This window comes from Grammomys surdaster, unplaced genomic scaffold (assembly GCF_004785775.1).
Source record: "Grammomys surdaster isolate TR1022 unplaced genomic scaffold, NIH_TR_1.0 218, whole genome shotgun sequence".
Taxonomy (NCBI): domain Eukaryota; kingdom Metazoa; phylum Chordata; class Mammalia; order Rodentia; family Muridae; genus Grammomys; species Grammomys surdaster.
The window spans coordinates 3070972-3092255 of NW_021604663.1; the positions used below are offsets into that span (position 1 = coordinate 3070972).

The 21284-nt window shown below is 45.1% G+C and overlaps 2 protein-coding genes across 2 annotated transcripts in view; one reads left to right on the forward strand and one right to left on the reverse strand.

Moving 5' to 3' along the window:
- The window catches only part of Plg (plasminogen), a 43205-nt gene extending 31527 nt beyond the window's left edge, over positions 1–11678 (forward strand). The window contains exons 14-19 of the mRNA XM_028772729.1: positions 681–801; positions 2588–2665; positions 3099–3239; positions 5957–6063; positions 10959–11104; positions 11264–11678. Of these exons, the coding sequence (XP_028628562.1) occupies positions 681–801; positions 2588–2665; positions 3099–3239; positions 5957–6063; positions 10959–11104; positions 11264–11425 (755 nt within the window). The 3' untranslated portion in view covers positions 11426–11678. The remainder of the gene's footprint in view (positions 1–680; positions 802–2587; positions 2666–3098; positions 3240–5956; positions 6064–10958; positions 11105–11263) is intronic.
- A 584-nt stretch (positions 11679–12262) lies between these two features.
- The window catches only part of Slc22a3 (solute carrier family 22 member 3), an 88032-nt gene continuing 79010 nt past the window's right edge, over positions 12263–21284 (reverse strand). The window contains exons 9-11 of the mRNA XM_028772746.1: positions 20150–20262; positions 17809–17908; positions 12263–13800 (exon numbers count right to left, since the gene is read on the reverse strand). Coding sequence (XP_028628579.1) covers positions 13740–13800; positions 17809–17908; positions 20150–20262 — 274 coding nt within the window. The 3' untranslated portion in view covers positions 12263–13739. The remainder of the gene's footprint in view (positions 13801–17808; positions 17909–20149; positions 20263–21284) is intronic.

Here is a 21284-nt window from a genome sequence, read left to right on the forward strand (position 1 = left end):
GGCAGGGCAGGGCAGGGCAGGGCAGGGCAGGGCAGGGCAGGGCAGGGAGGGTCAGGTCTGTGCTGAAACCAGCAGAGAGAAGACAAAACTGGGCAGAGGATAGTTGCACTTGCTGTCTATGTAGACAGATACAGAGAGACACACAACTTACACAGACTCACAAAGAAAAAAAAATATCATACTGTCTTCCAAGGGGTTGAGAGCTTTGGCCTTCTGGAGACCTTCCACAGTTCAGGAATTTTAACATTGCAACACGGTGCCGTCATCTACAGACAGATGTGTTGGGCCACACTCATAGCTGTCCTGAGATTCTTGCGGGCTGCAGGCTGACCATGCCGCACAGATGGTGTTGACAAGCAAGGCCTGGCGTTCCAAGTATATCAGATCGAGGAGGCTGGGAATAGCACATTTTGTTCATCAAAGTCTGCCAAGAAAAGCTCTTATTTTAATTTGATGCTACACCAATTTAATTAAATGATTAGAGTTTATAGCCTCTTCCGAGGATAGGGCTCTGTGCTGTCTGCCACCACTTTTGAAATCCAGAGAAACTGTTCCAAACGTTGCCTGTGACCCTGGGATGTGACAAACTCAGCTCCTGGCTGTCAGCCATGAACTTATCAGGGCTGTATGACAGAACCTGTACATCTGCCGTAGAGTGACCTTCTCCCGTGTCTCCACAGCACCATCATCCTTTGAGTGTGGGAAACCTCAGGTGGAGCCGAAGAAATGCCCTGGGAGGGTGGTGGGTGGCTGTGTGGCCAACCCTCACTCCTGGCCCTGGCAAATCAGCCTTAGAACAAGGTAAGGATTTGCAGAAACACTTCCCACCTGTCTGTGTGAGCTTCACAGAACCTTTATGCGACGCCTACGCTGCTGAGTTTCACTACCCACCTTCCTGTTATCCTGACGTAAGGAGTAAATACAGCAACATAAAGTTGTAAAAGATGTCTTCTTAGGTTCTCTACTTTGAAATTGACCAAAAGTGGTATTTAAGGAAAACAAAGCAAAGCAAAACGAAACAAAACAAATCCAGGCAGCTGTCATTAAATTCTGTATATATAACAAATCTGATGACCTCCCCAGAAAACATGGAAGCTGTTTTAGGGGTTCAAAGACTCCATGGCTATTGTGAAATGAAAGGAACATTTTCACAAATGCACCACTGTGAAGCTTGGGGCTCACAGGGGAGCTGGCCTGTCAGAGATCCGGGTGTCTGAGAGTCCCATGTGCCTTTTTTTTTTTTTTGGTGACCCCTTGAATTTAACACAGAGGCTGCTTGTGCATTCACAGACACACAAACTGGCCAGCTTGTGACTGCCCTAGTTTAAGAGATGCATCTGAGCCTGCGGAAGCAGGGCCACCTGTGTTGGAGCACATCTGCAATCCTTAATTCACGTTTCCTGGGCGTGGCTTATAAAGTACCCATAGGGAGTAGGCTCATCACAGGCTTGTCAGCTTGCCTGGCTCATTTCCATAGCATTGTGCTTGCTCCATTGCTAGTCACTCCGCCCTCTGTGAGCTTGCAGAAGGCCACTAACAGTTGTGGGCATGGATGGCTGAACCGTCTCTGCTACTGAGTTGTTTTTAAAGATTTATTTATTTTATGCGTATGAGTACACTATAGCTGTCTTCAGACACACCAGAAGAGGGCATCGGATCCCCATTACAGATGGTTGTGAGCCACCACGTGGTTGCTGGGAATTGAACTCAGGACCTCTGGAAGAGCAGATAGTGCTCTGCTGAGCCATCTCTCCAGCCCTATATTGAGTTGCTTTTTTAAGATTTATTTTTATTTTATTTATATGAGTGCTTGCCTGCGTGTGCAAATGTGCACCATGTGTGCGGCTGGTGCCCTTGGCGACCAGATCCCTTGGAATTGGATCTACATGATTGTGAGCCATTAAGTATGTGCTGGGAACCGAACTTGGATCCTCTGGAAGAGCAATTAACCTCTGAGCCATCTCTCGAGCCACAGATTTTTTTTTCCTCCTTGATTTAACTACTTGATAACTCGCTGTATGATCTTTACCTGCTAAATGGAATTTTTTCCTTCTGAAATTGAACAGTGGTGGTTTATTTTCTGGCTGTCCCCTCCCCCCTTTTCTAACTTGATCCTACATATTATTTGCATTTGTATTCTTGTCATTTCACCCTGGTTGGGAGTTGGTGACCTCATTAGCTTGCTTTACTACTATTGGGGTCACATTTGGCTCCATAAAGGATGATTCATGAAGACTGTTTGCAAAGCCCTAGCCAGTAAGAAATAAAGGCAGGTTTAGACTGGTGGTTTATGTTGGGGTCCAGGGCTAACAGGACAAAGTGCAGATACAGGACCTCATGCTGGAGTCACTGCCTCTGCTCCATGGGGACAGGTGGCATCCAAGGCTCTACCAGGTATCTTAAGAATGGTATGGGTAGATGGTACTGTGTCTCTACTATGCTACACCCGTGCTGGCTGTCAGCCCTTTCCGGTGGGAATAGAAACAGTCAGGAAAAGAGTGGTTGAATGCATCTATCTGATTTTCTGTGCAACTGAATGGGATAAAACATCTGGCCTAAATGAAAGTTCTTGTTTTCCATCCCCCAGATTTACTGGACAGCACTTCTGTGGTGGTACTTTAATATCCCCGGAGTGGGTGCTGACTGCTGCCCACTGCCTGGAGAAGTACGTTCCATGGGTAACTGGCATGAGGTCTCCTTCTAAAGACTGACCTCCCTCCTCCTCCCCTCCCTCTTCCTCCCTCCTCCCCTCCCTCCTCCTTCCTTCCTCCTTCCTCCTTCCACTCTCCTTGTCTACCTTCCATGATAGTGACATCAAGGACCCAGAAAGCCACTGGGACAACTAGGCAAGAGGGAAACAGTTCTAGAGAAAATCTGAGGACACAAAGTAGGGTCTGGGAAAACAGATCTACTCAATGGCAAGCATTGATCCTCTCAAGGTCAAGAACATTCCAGGTCAGACAAATCTAGAAGTTAGGTCTCTTGCCACAGAATCTGGTGCTGCATGTGTTGGGAGGCCTGGTGATGTGGGTGGCACAGGGAGGCACCAGGGAAGGGTCTGGATTGTGTTTTACTCCTGATGTCACTGTCCTTTCTAGGTCGTCGAGACCTGAATTCTACAAGGTTATCCTGGGTGCGCACGAAGAAGATATCCGTGGGTGGGATGTTCAGGAAATAACAGTAACCAAACTGATCTCGGGGCCCAACAGAGCTGACATTGCCCTGCTGAAGCTAAGCCGGTACGGGTGCCCCTGGGTTTGTATCCCAAGCTGAGGATCTTAGGAGCCACCACCATGGGGCAGAGCTGTCTAGTATGCAAAAGCATGGGAGTTTAGAAAAAATGGAGGTAAATTTCACCAGAAAACCAGGATTGAGCCCAGTTCTGCATACCCCAGGCACATTCCTTTAAAAGGAATCCAGATTCAGCTTCCTCATATAGAGAAAGAATTAAAATATAAGGTATAGAATCACCTCCGTGTCTCCCTCACCTAACACTCACCAGCTAATAAGATGCCTTCACTGACAATTACTCCAGGCTGACAGAGCTAGTCCACCAGTTACTCCAGGCTGAGAAAGCTAATCTATCAGTTACTCCATGGTGACAAAGCTTCTCCATCAGTTACTCCAGGCTGACAGAGCTAGTCTACCAGTTACTTCAGGCTGACAAAGCTCCTCTTAATATAATCAAATGAGATTACTGATTACTTCAAAGCATTTTTTTAAAACTACAAACATGTGCCCGGCATGGTGGCACATGCCTTTGATCCCAGCACTTGGGAGACAGAAGCAGGTGGATCTCTCTGAGGATCTCTCTGAGGATCTCTTTGAGGCTAGCCTGGTCTACATAGTGAGTTTCAGAAAAGCCCGAGCTATAGAGAGAGGCCTTAGTTCAAAAACAAACAAACAAACAACAAAGCCCCAAAGTAAAACAACAAGAATAAAATCCCACAAATGTAGGGGGGACTGGAGAGACAGATCAGCAGTTAGGAGAGCTTGCTGCTTTTTCAGAAGACTGAAGTTTGGTTCCCAGAATCTATATCAAGTGATTCATGACTACTTGTAATTTCAGCTCAAAGTGATCTAACACCCTCTTCAGGCCTCTGTTGACACACACATACATTAAAGAAAAAAAAAAAGAGGAAAAAAAAGAAAAAGAAAAGCAAAAACCAACCAGACAAATCTCAAGCAGGAAAGAGCAGAATGAAACAAGAAACAATCACGAACACAAGTTGACTCACTGTTCTTTTCTCTGTCCATGTTTTTCCTGCTGAAATGTATTTTTTAAAGCCAGACACTGGGTAATTAGGCTTGTTCCATGGACTTAGGAATGTTCGGAAACAGGTCCATCCCTGTGGACCCAGCTCACAAATGGTCAACTATTTTGAGAAATACACGTTTGGGACAGGCACCAGATACTCGGAGCACATTAGCTATGTCTGATGGCTTCCAGATGACAGGGAGATGATTCTGGCAGAGACAAGGGATGGTCCAGCCAGAGCAGGCCGCTGGAGGGAGGTCTGGCCTCAAACACTGGGCCACAGTTCTGGACTGTAAACAGAGAGGTAATGTCTTGGGGCATTTTGACACGCTAGAAGGAAGGAAGGAAGGGGAGTTACTCTATAAATCAGTTGATCTCCCTCATGCCCCCAGAACCTTCCCTTGCTTCCCAGCAAATGAGCAAATACAAGACCCCCTGTCTGCACGGTTCCCTCAGATTCATTAGGGTGATCTAGGACTTGAAAAAGTCATTCAGCAAGTAGGAGGACTCTTTTCCCTGACAGCCTAACGTATTTTGGCCTTTACTGTATCATCTCCACACCCCACAGACTGAGGACCAAAGGTCTTGGTGTCCCATAAAGGAACCTATGCATGGCATCCCTGTGAGGAGCTGGGTCTGTTTTGGTCATTCTGGGAAAACGTGTCTGCTGCAAAGCTGGAGACAGTATGGATTCTCAATGAAAACAGGGCATTTTTCATTTTCAGTCTCTCTCTCTCTCTCTCTCTCTCTCTCTCTCTCTCTCTCTCTCCCTCTCTCATCTCTTGAATGCACTAAGTAAGGCCTTGGGTCTGAAAAATCAAAGTTAGAATGAGTGTGAATCAGTAGAACTCTATGCAAGTGCAGGTTCTTTGAAAACAGGGCTGTTTCACTTCTGTGAAGAGCTCACTTCCAAACCACTCTCTCTTGGTGGACACCGTTTGCCTGGATTCTTGTAACCAGTTTAGGATTTATCAGACGAGAAGCTCTGGGGCCCAGAAAGGTGGAATAAGCAGTCCTGGGCAAACACCTTTTGGTCTTAGTGTAGCTGGGTGACATCTGGATGCTCCGCCCACAGAATGGCAAATGGCACCCTCTTACACCGAACAGTACATCTTAAACCGTAGGACAGGGCTCAGTTAGTAAAGTGCTTTTCACACAAACATGGAGTCCCAAGCTCAAATCCACAGAGTTATGTCAAAAGCTTGGCATGAAGGTATGCACCTGTAATCCCAACACTGGGTCCCACGGGGCGGGGGTGGGTGGGAGTGGGGGGACAGGGGGACTCCAAGAGCTTACTGGCAGCTAGTCTCACTGACTCAGTGAACTCAGGATCTATGACAGACCCTGTCTCCATAACTGAGGGGATGAACAATTGATATTGAACAATTGATATTGAGGGGATGAACATCTGATATTGACCTCTGGCCTCTGTATGCGTATGCACAAGTGTGCATGGTCACACGCACACAAACATACACTCCTTCCCATATAATTGATTCTTTAGCTCAAAGGACATTGTAGAGCACTGTGAGAATAAAACGTTTTCTATACTGTTCTATGTCAGTGAAGTAAAGAGATACCAGTCCGGGGAATTGCTGGGACATTGATGCAGGTACACTTGGCTGTGGGTGATCTGCAGGTGAAGGGTGGGGACCTCCTGCAGAGTAGTTGATGTAACAGTTGATGTGTTCCTTTTAGCCCAGCCACCATCACGGGTAAAGTCATTCCAGCTTGTCTGCCATCTCCAAATTACGTGGTTGCTGACCGGACACTATGTTACATCACGGGCTGGGGAGAAACTCAAGGTGAGACAACTGGCTTTGACTACAGACTCTGTGGCAAAAGGAACCATTCGGAGTGAGTTGTAGCAAGTCCTGCATGTGAATGTGGTCCAGCCCCTTTCTAGATTTGTCTGGGCACTTGCTATATCTCCGTAATTGGTCACCAAGGACTGTCCCTTAGACTCTTCTGGCCTACTGTTGCAATACAAATGTCTTTTTCCCAGGGGAGAGGGTTTGGGCTCAACCCACAGATTAGCCTGGACTTATCCTGTGACTTTACTGTTTTAAATTTTGAAAAATGGTGTAACACAATCACAACAAAAACTGTAGCAAAACCAGTCTTTCCAGATACTCATATAGTTAATATGTGTGAGAAGCCATTAGTGCAGGACAAGCTGACAATGGGAAGGGGGCGAGAAAGGCCCCAGGTGTCTTGGTCCAGCTGATGAGGCAGGGATAGGAAGAGAGCTCCACGAAGGCTTCCCTGTCACAATCTGTATTTATTCTGGGGACGCCTCCTTCTCTCTTTACATATGCCTGATGCTGATAATAACGAAATCCAGCAAGCCGGACCTCTGGGCTGTGGGAACAGTAAGAATACCTTACAAGCATGGTTTCCCTCTCAGGAGTGTTGAGTACTTGTCCTCATTGAAAGAGAAGTCTTGATTTTGTGGCCACACACACACACACAGAGAAAGAGAGACAGAGAGAGAGAGAGAGAGAGAGAGAGAGAGAGAGAGAGAGAGAGAGAGAGACAGAGACAGAGACAGAGAGACACACAGACACACACACAGAGAGACAGAGAGAGAGAGACAGAGAGACAGAGAGAGACAGAGAGACACACAGACACACACACAGACAGAGACAGAGAGAGAGACAGAGAGACAGAGACAGACAGAGAGACAGAGAGACACACAGAGACACACACACACACAGAGAGAGAGAGACAGAGAGAGACAGAGAGAGAGAGAGAGAGAGAGAATGGCTAGTTTAGATCATTCCAATCTTGGCTTCCCCATTTCCCTGATTTCCTGTCTCCCTTTCCCACACTTCTGACTCTGCAGCATTGAGGTCCTGAAAAGGGGAACTTTGGAACCTTGGAAAGTTGATGTTTCCCTATGGAATTGCTAGGTCATTCTTAAATGATTTACACTTAAGGAAAACACAATCTGCTTGCTACAAACTCATGGGAATTAGATGTTCTTTTGTGCAGATGAGGAACCTGATGCTCAGAGACATGGGGTAGTTCAGCAGGAAAAGCATGCCTGTGGCAAGCTGCAGAGATCTGGAGAGGAGCCCAGGTTCCCACACCAGCTGTAGACAGTTAGGGCGGTCCCGCTAATGCTCTTCTAGGCTGGAGGCCTGCTGTAGGGCTGTGGTGGGAGAAACAAAGATAGAATAACATGTCACACGTGTCCTGTACACCATAGATGCTATTCTCAAAGATGGAGCCCAGTTGTAGCCAACGTGACTCTTCCCTGCAAGTGACAGAAAAATCCAACTCTTATTGAATTAAGCAGGAGAGAAATTTCTAGTGATCTAGAAAGTCAGTCCTCTAGTGCTGGCCCGGGGCCTCGGGCTCCGTCCAGCCACCACCTGGGTGTCATAGATTCAGGTCACGAGAGGGTTGCCTTCCTCGTGCCTGCAGATGGTGTGTTACTTTTGGCTCTCTCGATGGGAATAAAGGGTGTCACTTTTCCCACAGTGGGAACAACCTGCCTGGCTTGGAGAGCTCAGACTCTGGTCATGAGCCACTTCTGAACCAGTTATGCCTGGCTCAGACCTATGCTACGTGGTCTGCTCTTGAGTTGGGGGCAAGGCCCACGCTTGCCCATAAAGAACATGAGCCAGTCCCTCAGCAGTCCTTGAAAAGTAGAGTGAAAGGTTTCTAAGGCCCGCCTCCCCCCTCCCCCCCCAAATCAACGTTGTGATTGGTCTTCATTGTCAACTGGACTCGATTCACCCAGGAGACATAACTCTGGACGTATTGTGGCCATTTCTGGGGTGGGGGGGGGAGTTTAACTGAGGAGGGAAGATATGCCCACAGCTAGAAGCCCAGATTAAATAAAAGGATAAAGGGGGTAACCCAACAAATACCAGAACCCTCTTTCTCTGTTTCCGGATCCAAAAAGACATGAGTAAACATCCTGCTACAGCTGCAAGCTGCATCTGTAGCTGTGCCATGCAGGTCTATATTGAAACTGTAAACCAAAAGAAACCCAGCTTTCTTGTTTGCGAACCCATCTCTCTCCAATGTTTTATAGCATGCCTTTGTTTTGCTAGCACAGAGCAGCCCAGAAATAATGGACAGTCCTTTCCCCAGACTAGATTTGTCTTCATCACCAACATCATCAACATCTCCATAATCACAGTCATCCCTATCACCATCATCAACATTTCCACCTCACCATCACTAGATACCATCTAGTCAATCAGTGTTCTTGGCTTCCTAGATAAAATTCTTTCTTCACTTCATGGCCCAGGCTTTCTCAGGTTTTCAAATTCCAGTGGCGAGCTGGTGTTGAGGCTGAGAACTCTTCCAGGTTGGCTCTTTGCTCTCCTCCTGGATTTTCAGGGGGCCTGGCTACTGCTAGACTTAGCCTGGTGGCCCCCTCGCAGCAGCAGGGCTTTTGCCCCAGTCTGCTTATAAGTAGACCTCAGGCTCCCAGAGATGTCTTCTCTCCTCTGGCCACCAGATGGCAGCATATCTTCATAGACCACATAAACGTCCTGTAAACCACCCAGAGGTGGTTTCCTCAGGACTCAGAAAGTGAACAAGAGCAGTGACCCCGGAATAGATTCAGTTTCAGCCAAATATTTTGAGAGATGCGCTGCCTCCACTCCTGGACTTAGTTCGAGCAATGCCCGCCATCCCATCTGGTCCCCTGACCTTAAGACATGCCTATTCTAGCTCCTGTAATCACCAGACAGATTACACATTTTCTGAACCTAAGACAAATCTAGTCACAGTGTCTGGGGAAGGCACTGTCCGTTATTTCTTGGCTGCTCTGTGCTAGCAAAGCAAAAGCATGTTACAAACACCGGAGAAAGCCAGGCTTGCAAACTGGAAAGATGGGTTCTCGGCAAGATCGCTAAGTCCTGGGCGGATCCATCTGGACAACAGCTCTTCTTCTTCTGGCAGGTCTGCAAGTGTTCTGGCTCAGTCTGGCACACAAAAGCAGCAGGTTTTTAAATATATATATAAAGAAGAAATACAAATCATAAATCAAGCAAGGGAATGAGTGTTCCCTTCCCACATTGCCAAAGAAATATAGATTAGAAAATGAACCAGAACACTGTACACTTATTACATTAGCTAATTTAAAAAGTTACAATATTTTATAAATAGTGTGATGTGGACACTTGTGAGGGTGTTATGGACTGATGTTTTCTGGTGTTTTTATAGTCACATCTGTCTCGAAAATATGTGTATGTTGTTTCTGAGAACTTAAACTTAAGAAAATGTTATAGAATGAAAACCAACATCAGGGATAGAGGTGTGGTGCCTTTGTGACCAGAGAGGGGCCAAGGGACACAGTGAAGTATGTAGGCATTGAATGCACAGATCCAAGTTCAAGGTAAACACTGCGTCCACACTAAGCCTTGATTTCCTTAACTGCCTATTAGAAATCATAGAAGTAGCTACTTCCTGGAACTGGTGCAAGAATTAAATGAACTAATTAGATGAATTAAATGAAATTATACTATATCACCAGCTTGTCCCTCAAACAGTTAATGTTTAGTAAAAGATAGTTATTTTGTATGGCTCTGGGGAGGCCATTAACATCCACGACATAAAACGGACCATCTGAAATGCTTGTAGTTCATTTACAATGTGGAACACCCATCATTGTCTTTCCAAACCATTTCCCTCATGGTGAGAGAAAAGCCAACGATCACTAAGCAACCATCCCCCATTAAGCTATCAGGGAGATTGTAGCATTATTAAAATGTCCTAGGGGCTGGGGAGATGGCTTCATTGGTAAACTGTTTGCCTTATAAGCATGAAGACTTGGTTTGGATCCCCACAACCATAAATATGGACCTGGTGATGTATGTTTGTAGTAGCAGGGTCTAGGGAGGTAGAAGCACCTATATCCCTAGGACTCACTGGCCATCCAAAGTAGCCTCCTGAGCAAGATCCAGGCCAGTGAGAGACTCTATCTCAAAAAAAAATAATGTGGAGACCATCCCAAGGAATGATGCCCAAGATTGACCTCTGACCTCCTCATATATGCATGTACACACTCGGGCACGAGCACACACACACACACACACACACACATGCACACACGCACACACGCACACACTGTTCTTATGGCAAATTGCTTACCTTGCAAGTAGGGCTTGCCAAATTGGAAAATGGGCTTTTCCATGAAAAAAATGGAGAAGTCTCAGATGTGTCCATCTGGAAAGTAGCATTGGATCCCCAGAACCCAGGTAAAGTAAAATGATCTGGACATGGTAGGCCCACTGTAACCCCAGAGCTGGGAGAGGTGGAGGCAGGGGCCAGCCCTAGTGCTTGATGGACAGTCAGCCTAGCCTATGTGGTGAGTTCTAAGTCAGAGAAAGACCTTACCACAAAAGGAAGGTGGGCAGTGTCTGAGGAATGAATGACACCTGAGGTTGTTCTCTGTCTGCCCCACCTCCATGCTCCTTTATGCTATAATGAACAGGAGGGGGAGGAATTTGAAATGGAGCAATATTTGAAGAAGGGAGGAATGCCACAGCAGGTCTTGGGAACCCTGTTTAACATCGAGTGTAATGCTCACAACTTTAAGGGCTCAAAGGTGTTATCTGTGCTTCCCTGTGCCATGTAACCACACACTTGAGAGATCTATACCCGCTGCTCTGTCACTCTGGAAGTTTCCTGGGGACCCTGTTTGGGTTTTTAACCAGCTCTCTACGGATCATCACAGGGACTTTCGGAGCCGGCCGTCTCAAGGAGGCCCAGCTGCCTGTGATTGAGAACAAGGTGTGCAACCGCGCTGAATATCTGAACAACAGAGTCAGATCCACCGAGCTCTGTGCCGGGCATCTGGCTGGTGGCATTGACAGCTGCCAGGTAAGAGTAAAGACCGAGATGGTCTTGGGTTGACCCACCTCTGACCCCTTGGACTTTCAGTTCGAGAGGATTTGACAACCCATTGGCCTGTGTAGGAAACATCCCATAATATACCGGTGTAGCTCACTTCTCACGTGGACTCTTCCCTCCCTCATCTAGGGCGACAGTGGAGGACCTCTGGTTTGCTTCGAGAAGGACAAGTACATTTTACAAGGAGTCACTTCTTGGGGTCTTGGCTGTGCTCGCCCCAATAAGCCTGGTGTCTACGTTCGTGTCTCAGAGTTTGTTAACTGGATCGAGAGGGAGATGAGGAGTAATTAAGTGAGAGGCAGAGCAAAACATCCACTTACTAAAACTTACTGAATATGGGGAGGGGGCTCAGGGTGGAAAAAAGACTGACAGTAATCAAACAGAGACACTACACTGAACCACCACTTCCTGTCACCCCCCCAACCGCTCCCCCCTTTTTTTTTGTATTATTGTGGATAAATTTTTCCTGTCCGTGGATTTCTGGGTGACAATAAACTATCACTGCTATGACCTTTGTTGAAAATAAACTCGATACTTACTTTGATTTGAGCTGGTTTTGGGGAAAAGGGAAATATTAAATATTTTCATATTCTCTGTTCACCCTAACAATTTAAAAGCAACCAATTGACGTGATTCAGTTTGTTTTCCCAAGGGCCAGGTGCATGGAGGACTGAAGAGACAGTAGGGTCACCAAGGGAAGAACCAAAGGTCTCAGTGAGTCACTGGTACATTGACCTCGTCAGCTAACGGCAGCCTGACACACATCTTCAATGTCTCCCTCTCTGACACTGAGACTACTGAAAGCTGCCTCATGTACAAGGAGTCAGGGCACTGAGTTCTATTCTGGTACTGACAACTGGGCTTTAGCCCAGATCCTGGGATGTGAAGCCGATCCGTGGCATAAGCTAGGTGAGGGACACTTAATATAAGGCCAGCCGAGAGTCTGAACTTTATTGTGGGCCACATCTGAGTGCCCGAACAGGGCGGGCCAGGAGCCCGTAAAGGAACAACAAACCACCATCAAAGCACTGTTATTTCCCAGTTTGGAGACAGTGAGCAACACACATGTGTTATGTGGGATAGTGTTTGACTGTAGCACATGTTCACAGGGAAGAGAAAGGATAGATATTTTTAAAAACAGTTTAAAAATTGTTTATTGTTATGAAACAGAACTGACGACTTGAAATGCAATCCAAAGGCAGCAGAATGGATGAGAGCCGTGCCACAGCCATGAAACACGCAGGAAACCAGGCCACAAACTGTGCACACAGAGTGGATGTGGCAATGAATACCCAAAAGGCTGTCAGGAAACTGAACACTTGCATTTGGTTCTCACGTGCTTCAGGACTCAACTATTTGTTTTACAGTCGCACACATCTTCTCTAGTGTTGCAAACACGAGTTATATTCTCCACATACGTAGTTTTTTTTTTCCACATTGGTAAGGTTTCCCTTTGATGCTAATTATGCCTGACCACACTGAGTTTGAAATGGAAGAACCATTCAGCTATACATACATAGAGTCTGAAAATATACCAAGAACTGCACACTACGTAGAATACTGTGTTTACATTTGAGTCTCTGCTTGAGAAGCCTTGATTTAAAAAAAAAAAGCCCCTCTTTAGCCTCCCCCACCACTTGTAAATGGGCTGCTAATTCTTTTAAGTGTGAATACAATTGACTTTTATCATTAAGTGACAACAAATCTGTTTGTATTTTGTTTTTTGTTTTGTTTTTGCTTTGTTTTTCTCCCAAGATGAGTCAAAAGTGCCTAAATGGAATGAAAAAAAAAAAAAAGTCTGTGCTTTGGACTCTCAGCCACAGGCACCACTGGGACGGGATTCACAAATACGACATAATTGTCCCTTTACTTTTCAAATTCTAAGACCCGGGAAATCAAAATCCATGTTTTTTTTTCTTCCTCAACAAAGAATCTGTGATTACAGCGGTCCACTGAAGGAGGCAGCAAAATATCAGGGCTCTGGGGACCGCAGTATGACTTCATAATAATACAATCAGGCCCTCGGATGGGTTGCACATTTCTGACTTGTTTTTGTTAGGGAACTGTGCCTAACCTGGGGCCTGGAACCTCAGAGGCTGCAGGGGACAGGAGGGGAGGGGTACGGGACATGTCCGCTCTGTTGAAGGCATGTATTTGGAGCTCAAGGGAAGCAGAAATAGCAGTTCTCAGACTCTTCAGAACACTCTTGACTGCTGTGTCTTGATCAGATCAGCTGAGAACGCTTCTGTACACGTGGCAGGCCTTGGTTTGTTCATCCTTGGTTTGTTCCTGGATGGGACTGTCCTGAAAACTGGAGAGCTGTTTGGGGCCTTCTCATATCTCTTTACCCAACGGGTCAGAGACATTGCTCCCAATGAAAGAGAGCCTAGGCAGAATCTGTGTACCTACTGGATCTTCGCTAAACAGGTCAAAAATTATGTGTTCCCAGAAGCTCGGGTAGCATGATAAATCTTCATCTTATACCTTATAAAATACTCGGGAATCTTTACGTTCCTTGGAAGGGCGCCACCTAGAGGAGGTGAAGCACACTGCACAGGCATATTCTAGGCTCAGCTTCTCGGGGCCTCCAGGCGACGCAGGGGCCTCAGACATTAGAAGTAGAAACCTGGGTTTTCTTTTTTCTGCCACACTGATGCAACTGTGAACTGATGAGACAAAGGCAAACAGGGAAGAGTCTCGTAAAAGATCATGCAATGACTTAAGATCACAGCGGTTCTCAACCTACGCGTCATGATCCCTTTGTGGGGGTCGACCGACCCAGGGATCGCCTAAGAGCATTTGCATATCAGGTATTTAAATTTCGATTCATAACGGTAGCCAAATTACAGTTAGGAAGAAGCAATGAAATAATTTTATGGTTGGGGGGAGGTCGCCACATCATGAGGAACTGTATTAAAGGGTTGCAGTATCAGGAAGGTTAAGAACCACTAGAAGAAAACTTCCCAGTATTTCTCTTGTCTTATAAAACACACCCGTGCAGCCTCCCAACTTTCCCACTGCAAAAGTAAGAAACAGGGGCTGGAGAGACGGCTCAGTGGTTAAGAACACTGACTGCTCTTCCAGAGGTCCTGAGTTCAAATCCCAGCAACCACATGGTGGCTCACAACCATCTGTAATGAGATCTGATGCCCTTCTGATGTGTCTGAAGACAGTGTACTCACATACATAAAATAAATAATTCTTTTTTTTTTAAAGTAGGAAACAGTTCTATGTTCATCCTCCATATAAGGTCCACACAAGTTCCTTAAAAATTTCTACTAAGTGACACAGTTTGCTAAACTATTGATGTGGAATGGAGATGGGTCCTGAGATGGATCCTGAGACGTTCCAGAAGAAGTGTGCTAACGGGATTTAATAACCTGGTGCTAAGTAGTTTTAGATCATAGCATATAACTACGGACCACATGTGCTTAATCTGTAGATTGGTAAATTCCACTTAGCTTTTCTTTGTATAAAGAGTTTAGATTTATTTTATGTGTATGAGTGTTTTGCCTCCATGTATATAAGTGTACATAGGTTCCCGGAGCCTGAGGAAGTCAGAAGAGGACACTGGATGTGGTGGAACTGGAGATCACTGGAGTGTTACCATAGGGGCACAGAGAACCAGACGCAGGTCCTCCGCAAGATCAACAAGCGCTCTTAACTGCTGATCCGTCTCTCCAGTCCCACAAAGAGTGGAGACTAGATATAATAAATTTACTCTACTTTCTGTTATGAAATTTATGAGCATGAAAAGTAAGAATTTGTACTCACTTAATTTTTTTTGATATGTACATATAATCAACACTATATAAATATATATACCAACAAAAAATATAATTTATATCTATTATTCAACATGCTCTATATACGTAACTCAAATGTTTTCTCACAGACCTTTTAGGTCCTTCTAGTCCCTAAAATCTCACTCTCTCATTTGTACTCTAACCTAATGTTAGTATGGGGGAGCTGGTGGAAGGGTCCTGGATGGAAATGATCTTTTCTTACAATTCTTTAAAGCACCATGGTTAGAAAGCCTGACCCCTGAGTGGTCTGGGGTCAGAAACAAGTGCTTTGCCCCATTACTAAATAGGCAGATATAAGCAGGATGCCTCACAGGGAAGAAGGCAGAGCTCAGAGTGCAGGATACCTCACAGGGGAGAATGCAGAGCGCAGAGTGCACATGCCTCACAGGGAAGAATACAGAACACAGAGTGCAGGATGGCTCACAGGGAAGAATACAGAGCACAGAGTTCTTTCTTACTGTTGACCCATAACCCTAGCCTAAGTGAGGCATACACAATCCTCTGAGAAGCACCCATCACCGTGTGGAACTTAAAAATATTTAAAAATATATTTTATGCTAGATTTATATTATATTAGTATATACTTATGCTGGATTATATTGTTTTCTATTTTATATTAGATTTCCTTATTTTATGTGTTTTGCATGCATGTACATATGTGCACCATGTGCATGCCTGGTTCCTAAGAGGATCAGAAGAGGGAGCTGGTTTGCCTGGAGCTAGAGTTACAGGTGAGGCACCACAAGGGAGCTGGCAACAGAACCCCAATCCTATAGCATAGAAGGTCAGCCAGTGCTTATAACTACCACACTATTCTCAGGGCCCCTGGATTCCTTATTTTAAGACAGACTAATGTTGCTTCTCATCTGTCCTTTTGCTTCACTTAGATGCAGTGAGCAATCTCTTATCCTTTGATCTTCTAGGATGGCTGTAACTTGTGTGGCTGTGGTCCAGTCCTGCTGGGCAGCACCCATGTAGTCTCACTCAGACCCTGTGCCCTGATACCAACCAAGCAATTGCATACAATAATATAAATATAACATTTATCCTTTCAGGATAGAGCAAGGCCCTTCCTGGCAGAAGGCTCAGGGGACTTCTCATAGGTGAAATAATTTTAATGTGCTACTTTAATCAGCTTAGTTTTATCTTATGAAAGGGCAGTGGGAAGAAGAAAACACTTCCCTGTCCTCTGACTGGCTTATCCCATCAATAGGCAGTCAGTGGAAAACGAGGTTTCATCTTGCATGTAAAAGAGACTTTGCTTAGGAAAGTTGTTTTTTGTTTGTTTTGGGTGTGATGATTAATCAACTAATTTTTCAAAACAGGATCAGAAAACAGGACAAGTTAGCAATGATTTTGCAAAGTTTTCAAGGTCTGACAGATTCACGAGACCCTCACAATGGATGTTCATCTCTGCAGAGGGAGAGGGATGGGGTCTCAGGACGGGACTTTCCAGTCCTACTAGAGCATTCATCACTCTTCTGAAAATACCACCATAAGCTGCAGAACAAAACAGCAGCATACACAATACAGTCACCCTAGTGTGCCGGACTGTATCAGCACCATGCCTAGAAGTTATATGTTGTAAAGCCTTTCTGATTTTCCAGCGGGGATAAAAATGTTTCTACTTTACAAAATTGTTTTGAGTATTAAATGAAAGAGCATATGTTAAAACCATGTAGCACATAGATATTCAAAGAAAAATCCCTTGAGATGACCAAAGTTCAGTCTTTTAAATACACGTTTGATAGCTTTTATAATTTAGATGTCTACCCTTAATTTCTGCTTCACTAAGATTGGTTATTTACCTTTAAGATATTTTACTTGTATATAGCACTAAATTATTTTTCATAATGGAAATAACATCAAACCACGTCATCTAATTGACCAATCAAACACTACAAAATCACATAGACAGAAAGAGGCTGGCCTTCCCAACCTCACCCTTCCCTCCCATATCCTTCCCCACAGGGGTTGGGGGGGGGTTACTGATTACTGTTTGATCATTTAAAAAATCATCCCAATTCTTGTTTCTATTTTTCTATTGAGAGTGGTTTCAGAGGAAATGGTTAAAGAAAAGTATACATGAAATTATTTTGTGGATATAACTCTTCAAATTTGTGTACTGGTTGGAAATTAATCAGTATATAACCAGAAAACAATATAGATATTCCCTCCAAAACTTGATCTCTCTCTTTCTCTCCTGTTGTCTATCTATCTACCTACCTGTCAACTACTTATTGATCATGTATGTATCCATTGTGTCTTTCTTATGTTTACTTCTAACCTATGTATTCATCTAGTAACCATTCATCCCCTGTCTCATTGCTTCATCAAATTTCGATGTACCATTGTTTATCTTACTTTACTCCCATCTGTTGCTACCCTGGCCCCCTTTCATCTGTTACACACGTCCCTGTGCAGCTACAGAGACAGATTACTGTTGGATTCTTTTGAACTGATACTACAGTCCTGTGCTTTTGTTCCCTTTGTAATGAACCTTGAGGAGCATCTGTGCCATTCCGTGGAGACAGGGGACACTTCTTTTCATTTTGGAGGGTGGTCCATACCCTGATGCACTGCCGTCTTTCTGGTGCACATTCGAGTTTTGTCATGTCTCCATCCCCAGCCCCTGGTTTAAATCACTTCTGAGTTTTAACACCTTACTAGGAAATACTCCTCAGTCGCATTTTAAAAATAGCCCACGTTCTTTTTATAGCTCTATGTTCTTTTTACCTTAACCCGTTTAATCTTTTGACTGTTTTAAGGTACTGACTGAAGACTTAATGTCATTTTCCCTGTGGATAATCAATGCCCCGTGGCCTAACAAGATGTATCGTTTAGGGAGTGCTGAATCTCACGCAGTACCTGCCGAGCTTTTCTACGTCTTCCACTGTCTCTGGCAAGGCGATGCCCTTAGTTTCAGGCAAAAGCATCACGAGGCCACCACAGACAGATGCCAGGATCCCTGTGGAATGAGAGAGAGGCATGACTACCCAGGTACACACACCCTTCCTGCCTCAATGCTCACACTGTGACCTAACCTGCCTCCAACAACCTCATTCTGCTGCTCACCATAACCAGATTGCCCTCTCCCTTGACCGCTCTCCATCTTCCTCAGTTCTGTACAACTCATGGTCCCTGTGCTCTTGGTGTACACTGAGGGTCATTCAGGTGTCATACAGTGGTAGGGACACATCCTGAGAGATGTGATATCATTGTTGTGCAACCACCATGACATGGAGGCAGATAAACTAAGACATTGATGACATCACTAGGCAATACAGTCTTATAGGTGCCATCAGGTTGGCTTCGAGGCTGTCTGTGATATATGACTGAGCTTATGGAGAACTGGCAAGTGCCAGCCACTCCAGGCCTCTTCCATTCACTGAGAAGACAATTAGTGGTTAGGAGCTCCCTTTGCTTCTGTTCCCCAGCCCTGGTGTCGGGAGCAGCCTTGCTTATACACTGAAGGCCTAAAGTCAGCCATAGGCCTGAGTCAGACATACATGCCTGCTAACACAGAGTCTTGGTCTCTGTGGAAAAATACTGACCCTAGAACAGATAGCTATAGACCTTGTAGACAAGCAGCCTTAGTGGAAAATTACCGGCCTGAATAAGAACAAATAGTCATAGACCTTGTGGCTAGGTAGCCTTGGTGGAAAGTGCCAGCTTAGATAAGAACAAATGAATCATAGACTGAGTCATAGTGACCTATCCCTTGCTTCCTCACCCAGTGGATACACTGTTCTGGAAGATATCTGTACTCCCCCTGAGAACACCTACACTCTAGTGTCATCCCCTTCCCCACATCCTGCCTCTATGTGTATATAAACCCTATGTGAAAAAATTAAAATAGCGGTTTGATCAGACTATAGACAAGCCGTCTTCCTTTGCGTTCCCCTGTCCTCCAGTTCTCTCTTCCAGGTCTTCTGATCCCAGTTCAATGCCCCGTGGGACCGGGGCACCCTGAAACTCAGCTGTACTCACTTCCTGTGACCTTCCTGCCACATTACACTTAAGGTCACTCTCTGTCTCAGGATAAAGCTTTTGTCTACGCCTGTCTTTGGGGATTCCTCATGGAGTGTTTAATCTATTTCCCCCTCGCCCCCCGCAGGGCACTTTCAGTCCTCAGAGCATTCAAACACATTCACCCTCTTCTCCTGTGAGCTCCCGGCTCCACATCATCCCCTGATAATCTCCCTTCTTCGCTGTCCTTTACATCTGAACTTCTGGAAAGAGCGTTCGCTACTTTTTCCTCTCCATCACCACAGACTGATAGACGTGCAGGCAAACGCTAACGACTGGCTCCTGAAAGCAAAGAGCTAGCAATGCTTTGCTCTTTTCCACGGCGCCAATGCTCTCGTGTGTACATTTCACGCCACCTAGCATAATGTACTAGAACAAGATGACCCGTGAGTCTCTGTTCTACATCATTCACGTAGGATACACGAGGGACAGCGGTGATCAGGGTGTGTGTAGAAGTAATCTTGTGCCATCTATTTTTTTTAACACACCATTTGTAGAATCAAAAGCACATTTTTTTTATTGGATATGCTAAGGCATAAAATTAGTTTTTAGGTCCATTTTTAATACCAGCTAACAGAGTTTCAAAATTTGGTTCCTGGAAATTGATGTTTTCATTTTCCAATATCTTAGAAAAATTTCAGCGTTTGATTTTAACTCAGAACCTAACAAGAGGGGCTGACATGGACACTGTTGATCCCGCCTGTTGATGTAAAATGACTTTAGAACTGTTTAGCATGGTGGGTGATCTGACTGGCTCTTTAAAACCTAAACAGTCATAGGAGTATGGAATGGATGTCATGGGTATCAAACCCGGTGACCATTACAGGCTCTGTGTGATTAAGTGAGATGACCTGAGGTTAGCCCGTAAAATGTGGCAGCAAAGTATCTACCACACGAGCATGGGGACCTGAGATCTAGCTGCAGAATCCAAGTAGAAAGAGTGAACATGAACTTGTAAATCCAGGGCTGTGAAGCAGAGATGGGTAGATCTCGGAGACTCACTGGCCAGCTAGCCTAGGCTAATCAGTGAGTCTCACATTCCAAGAAGAGACCTTCTCTTGAAAAACAAGGTGGATAGCTCCTGAGAGACAAGCCTGAAGTTGATCTCTGGCCCCTGCAACAGTGTACACACACATACACATGCACAGCTGCTCATTCATGCATATAAACGAATTCTTACCAAAGATGATTAGAGGCAGTTCTAGCCATATAGCTGCTAGTCGAAAGAGCAGAAATGGGGCTATGATCCCCCCAAAGTCACATAAGCCTGAGCAGAGTGAAACCCCAAAGTTCCTGCAGATTAAAACATAGTTTCAGACAAAAGTTTTTAAAACAAATTCAGAATAATAAAAATACTCAGACATCCTAAATTACAGAAGTTGTGTCAATACTTTCTCTTTCTATCATTTTTAGCTTCAAAAGTTACTACTGCCTCATGCTGTAAGCAAGCCATTTCCATTCTGCACAGCTTCAAGGTGTGATTCAGGAGGGAGCTCCCAGTGTTGGTGAAAAGATGTTTTTCCATCTGCAGGTTGATAGCCCTGCCAGTGACACTCACAGGTTACTTTGGTACCTGTAAAGGGTGGTTCTGATGCTTAGGTCCTGTTCCCCAATTGGTTCATGATTGATCAATAAAGATGCTAGGGGCCAATTGTTCTGCCAAAGAAAAGAGACAGACTTCTGGGTCCCTGGAGGTAGGCTAAGAGATGCCGGGGAGGAAGGGAGATTTTTGCCATGCTTTGGAGGGCAGAAAGATGACCAGCTATATGAGATTTGGGGAAAAACAGCTGTAGGCTGCTTCTCCAGGCAGGAGGCTACAAACATAAACAAGCTGAGGGCAGATTTGGGGTGCTGAGCTGAGACTAAAGGTAACTGAGCAACTGAAGCTGAGGGCAGATTTGGGGTGCTGAGCTAAGAGTATTGGGAAGGGCATGCTAGCTGTGGGAGATTCGAAGTGCCCAGCAATCGAGCCAATAAGGCAGATTGAAAATAAGTTAATGTGTGTGTGTGTGTGTGTGTTTCATCCGCAGATTGAAGGGAACCTGAGAGAGCTGGTAGTGTGGTCTTCCTGGAGCTTAAGGCAGAGTAGCAAAAGCTATACACAACAGGTACTCTGCAAGGTATGCTTCTAGGAATATTGCATCAGGCAAGAAAGCCAAAGTGCAGGAACCCAGGAACACTCCTTGCATAACCAATGAGAGATGTGCTACTATGTCAGAGAAAGAGAGAAGGAGGTGGAGGGTAGAAGTAACCAGTGAGAGACATGCCACTATGTCAGAGAAAGATAGAAGGAGGTGGAGGGTAGAAGTAACCAG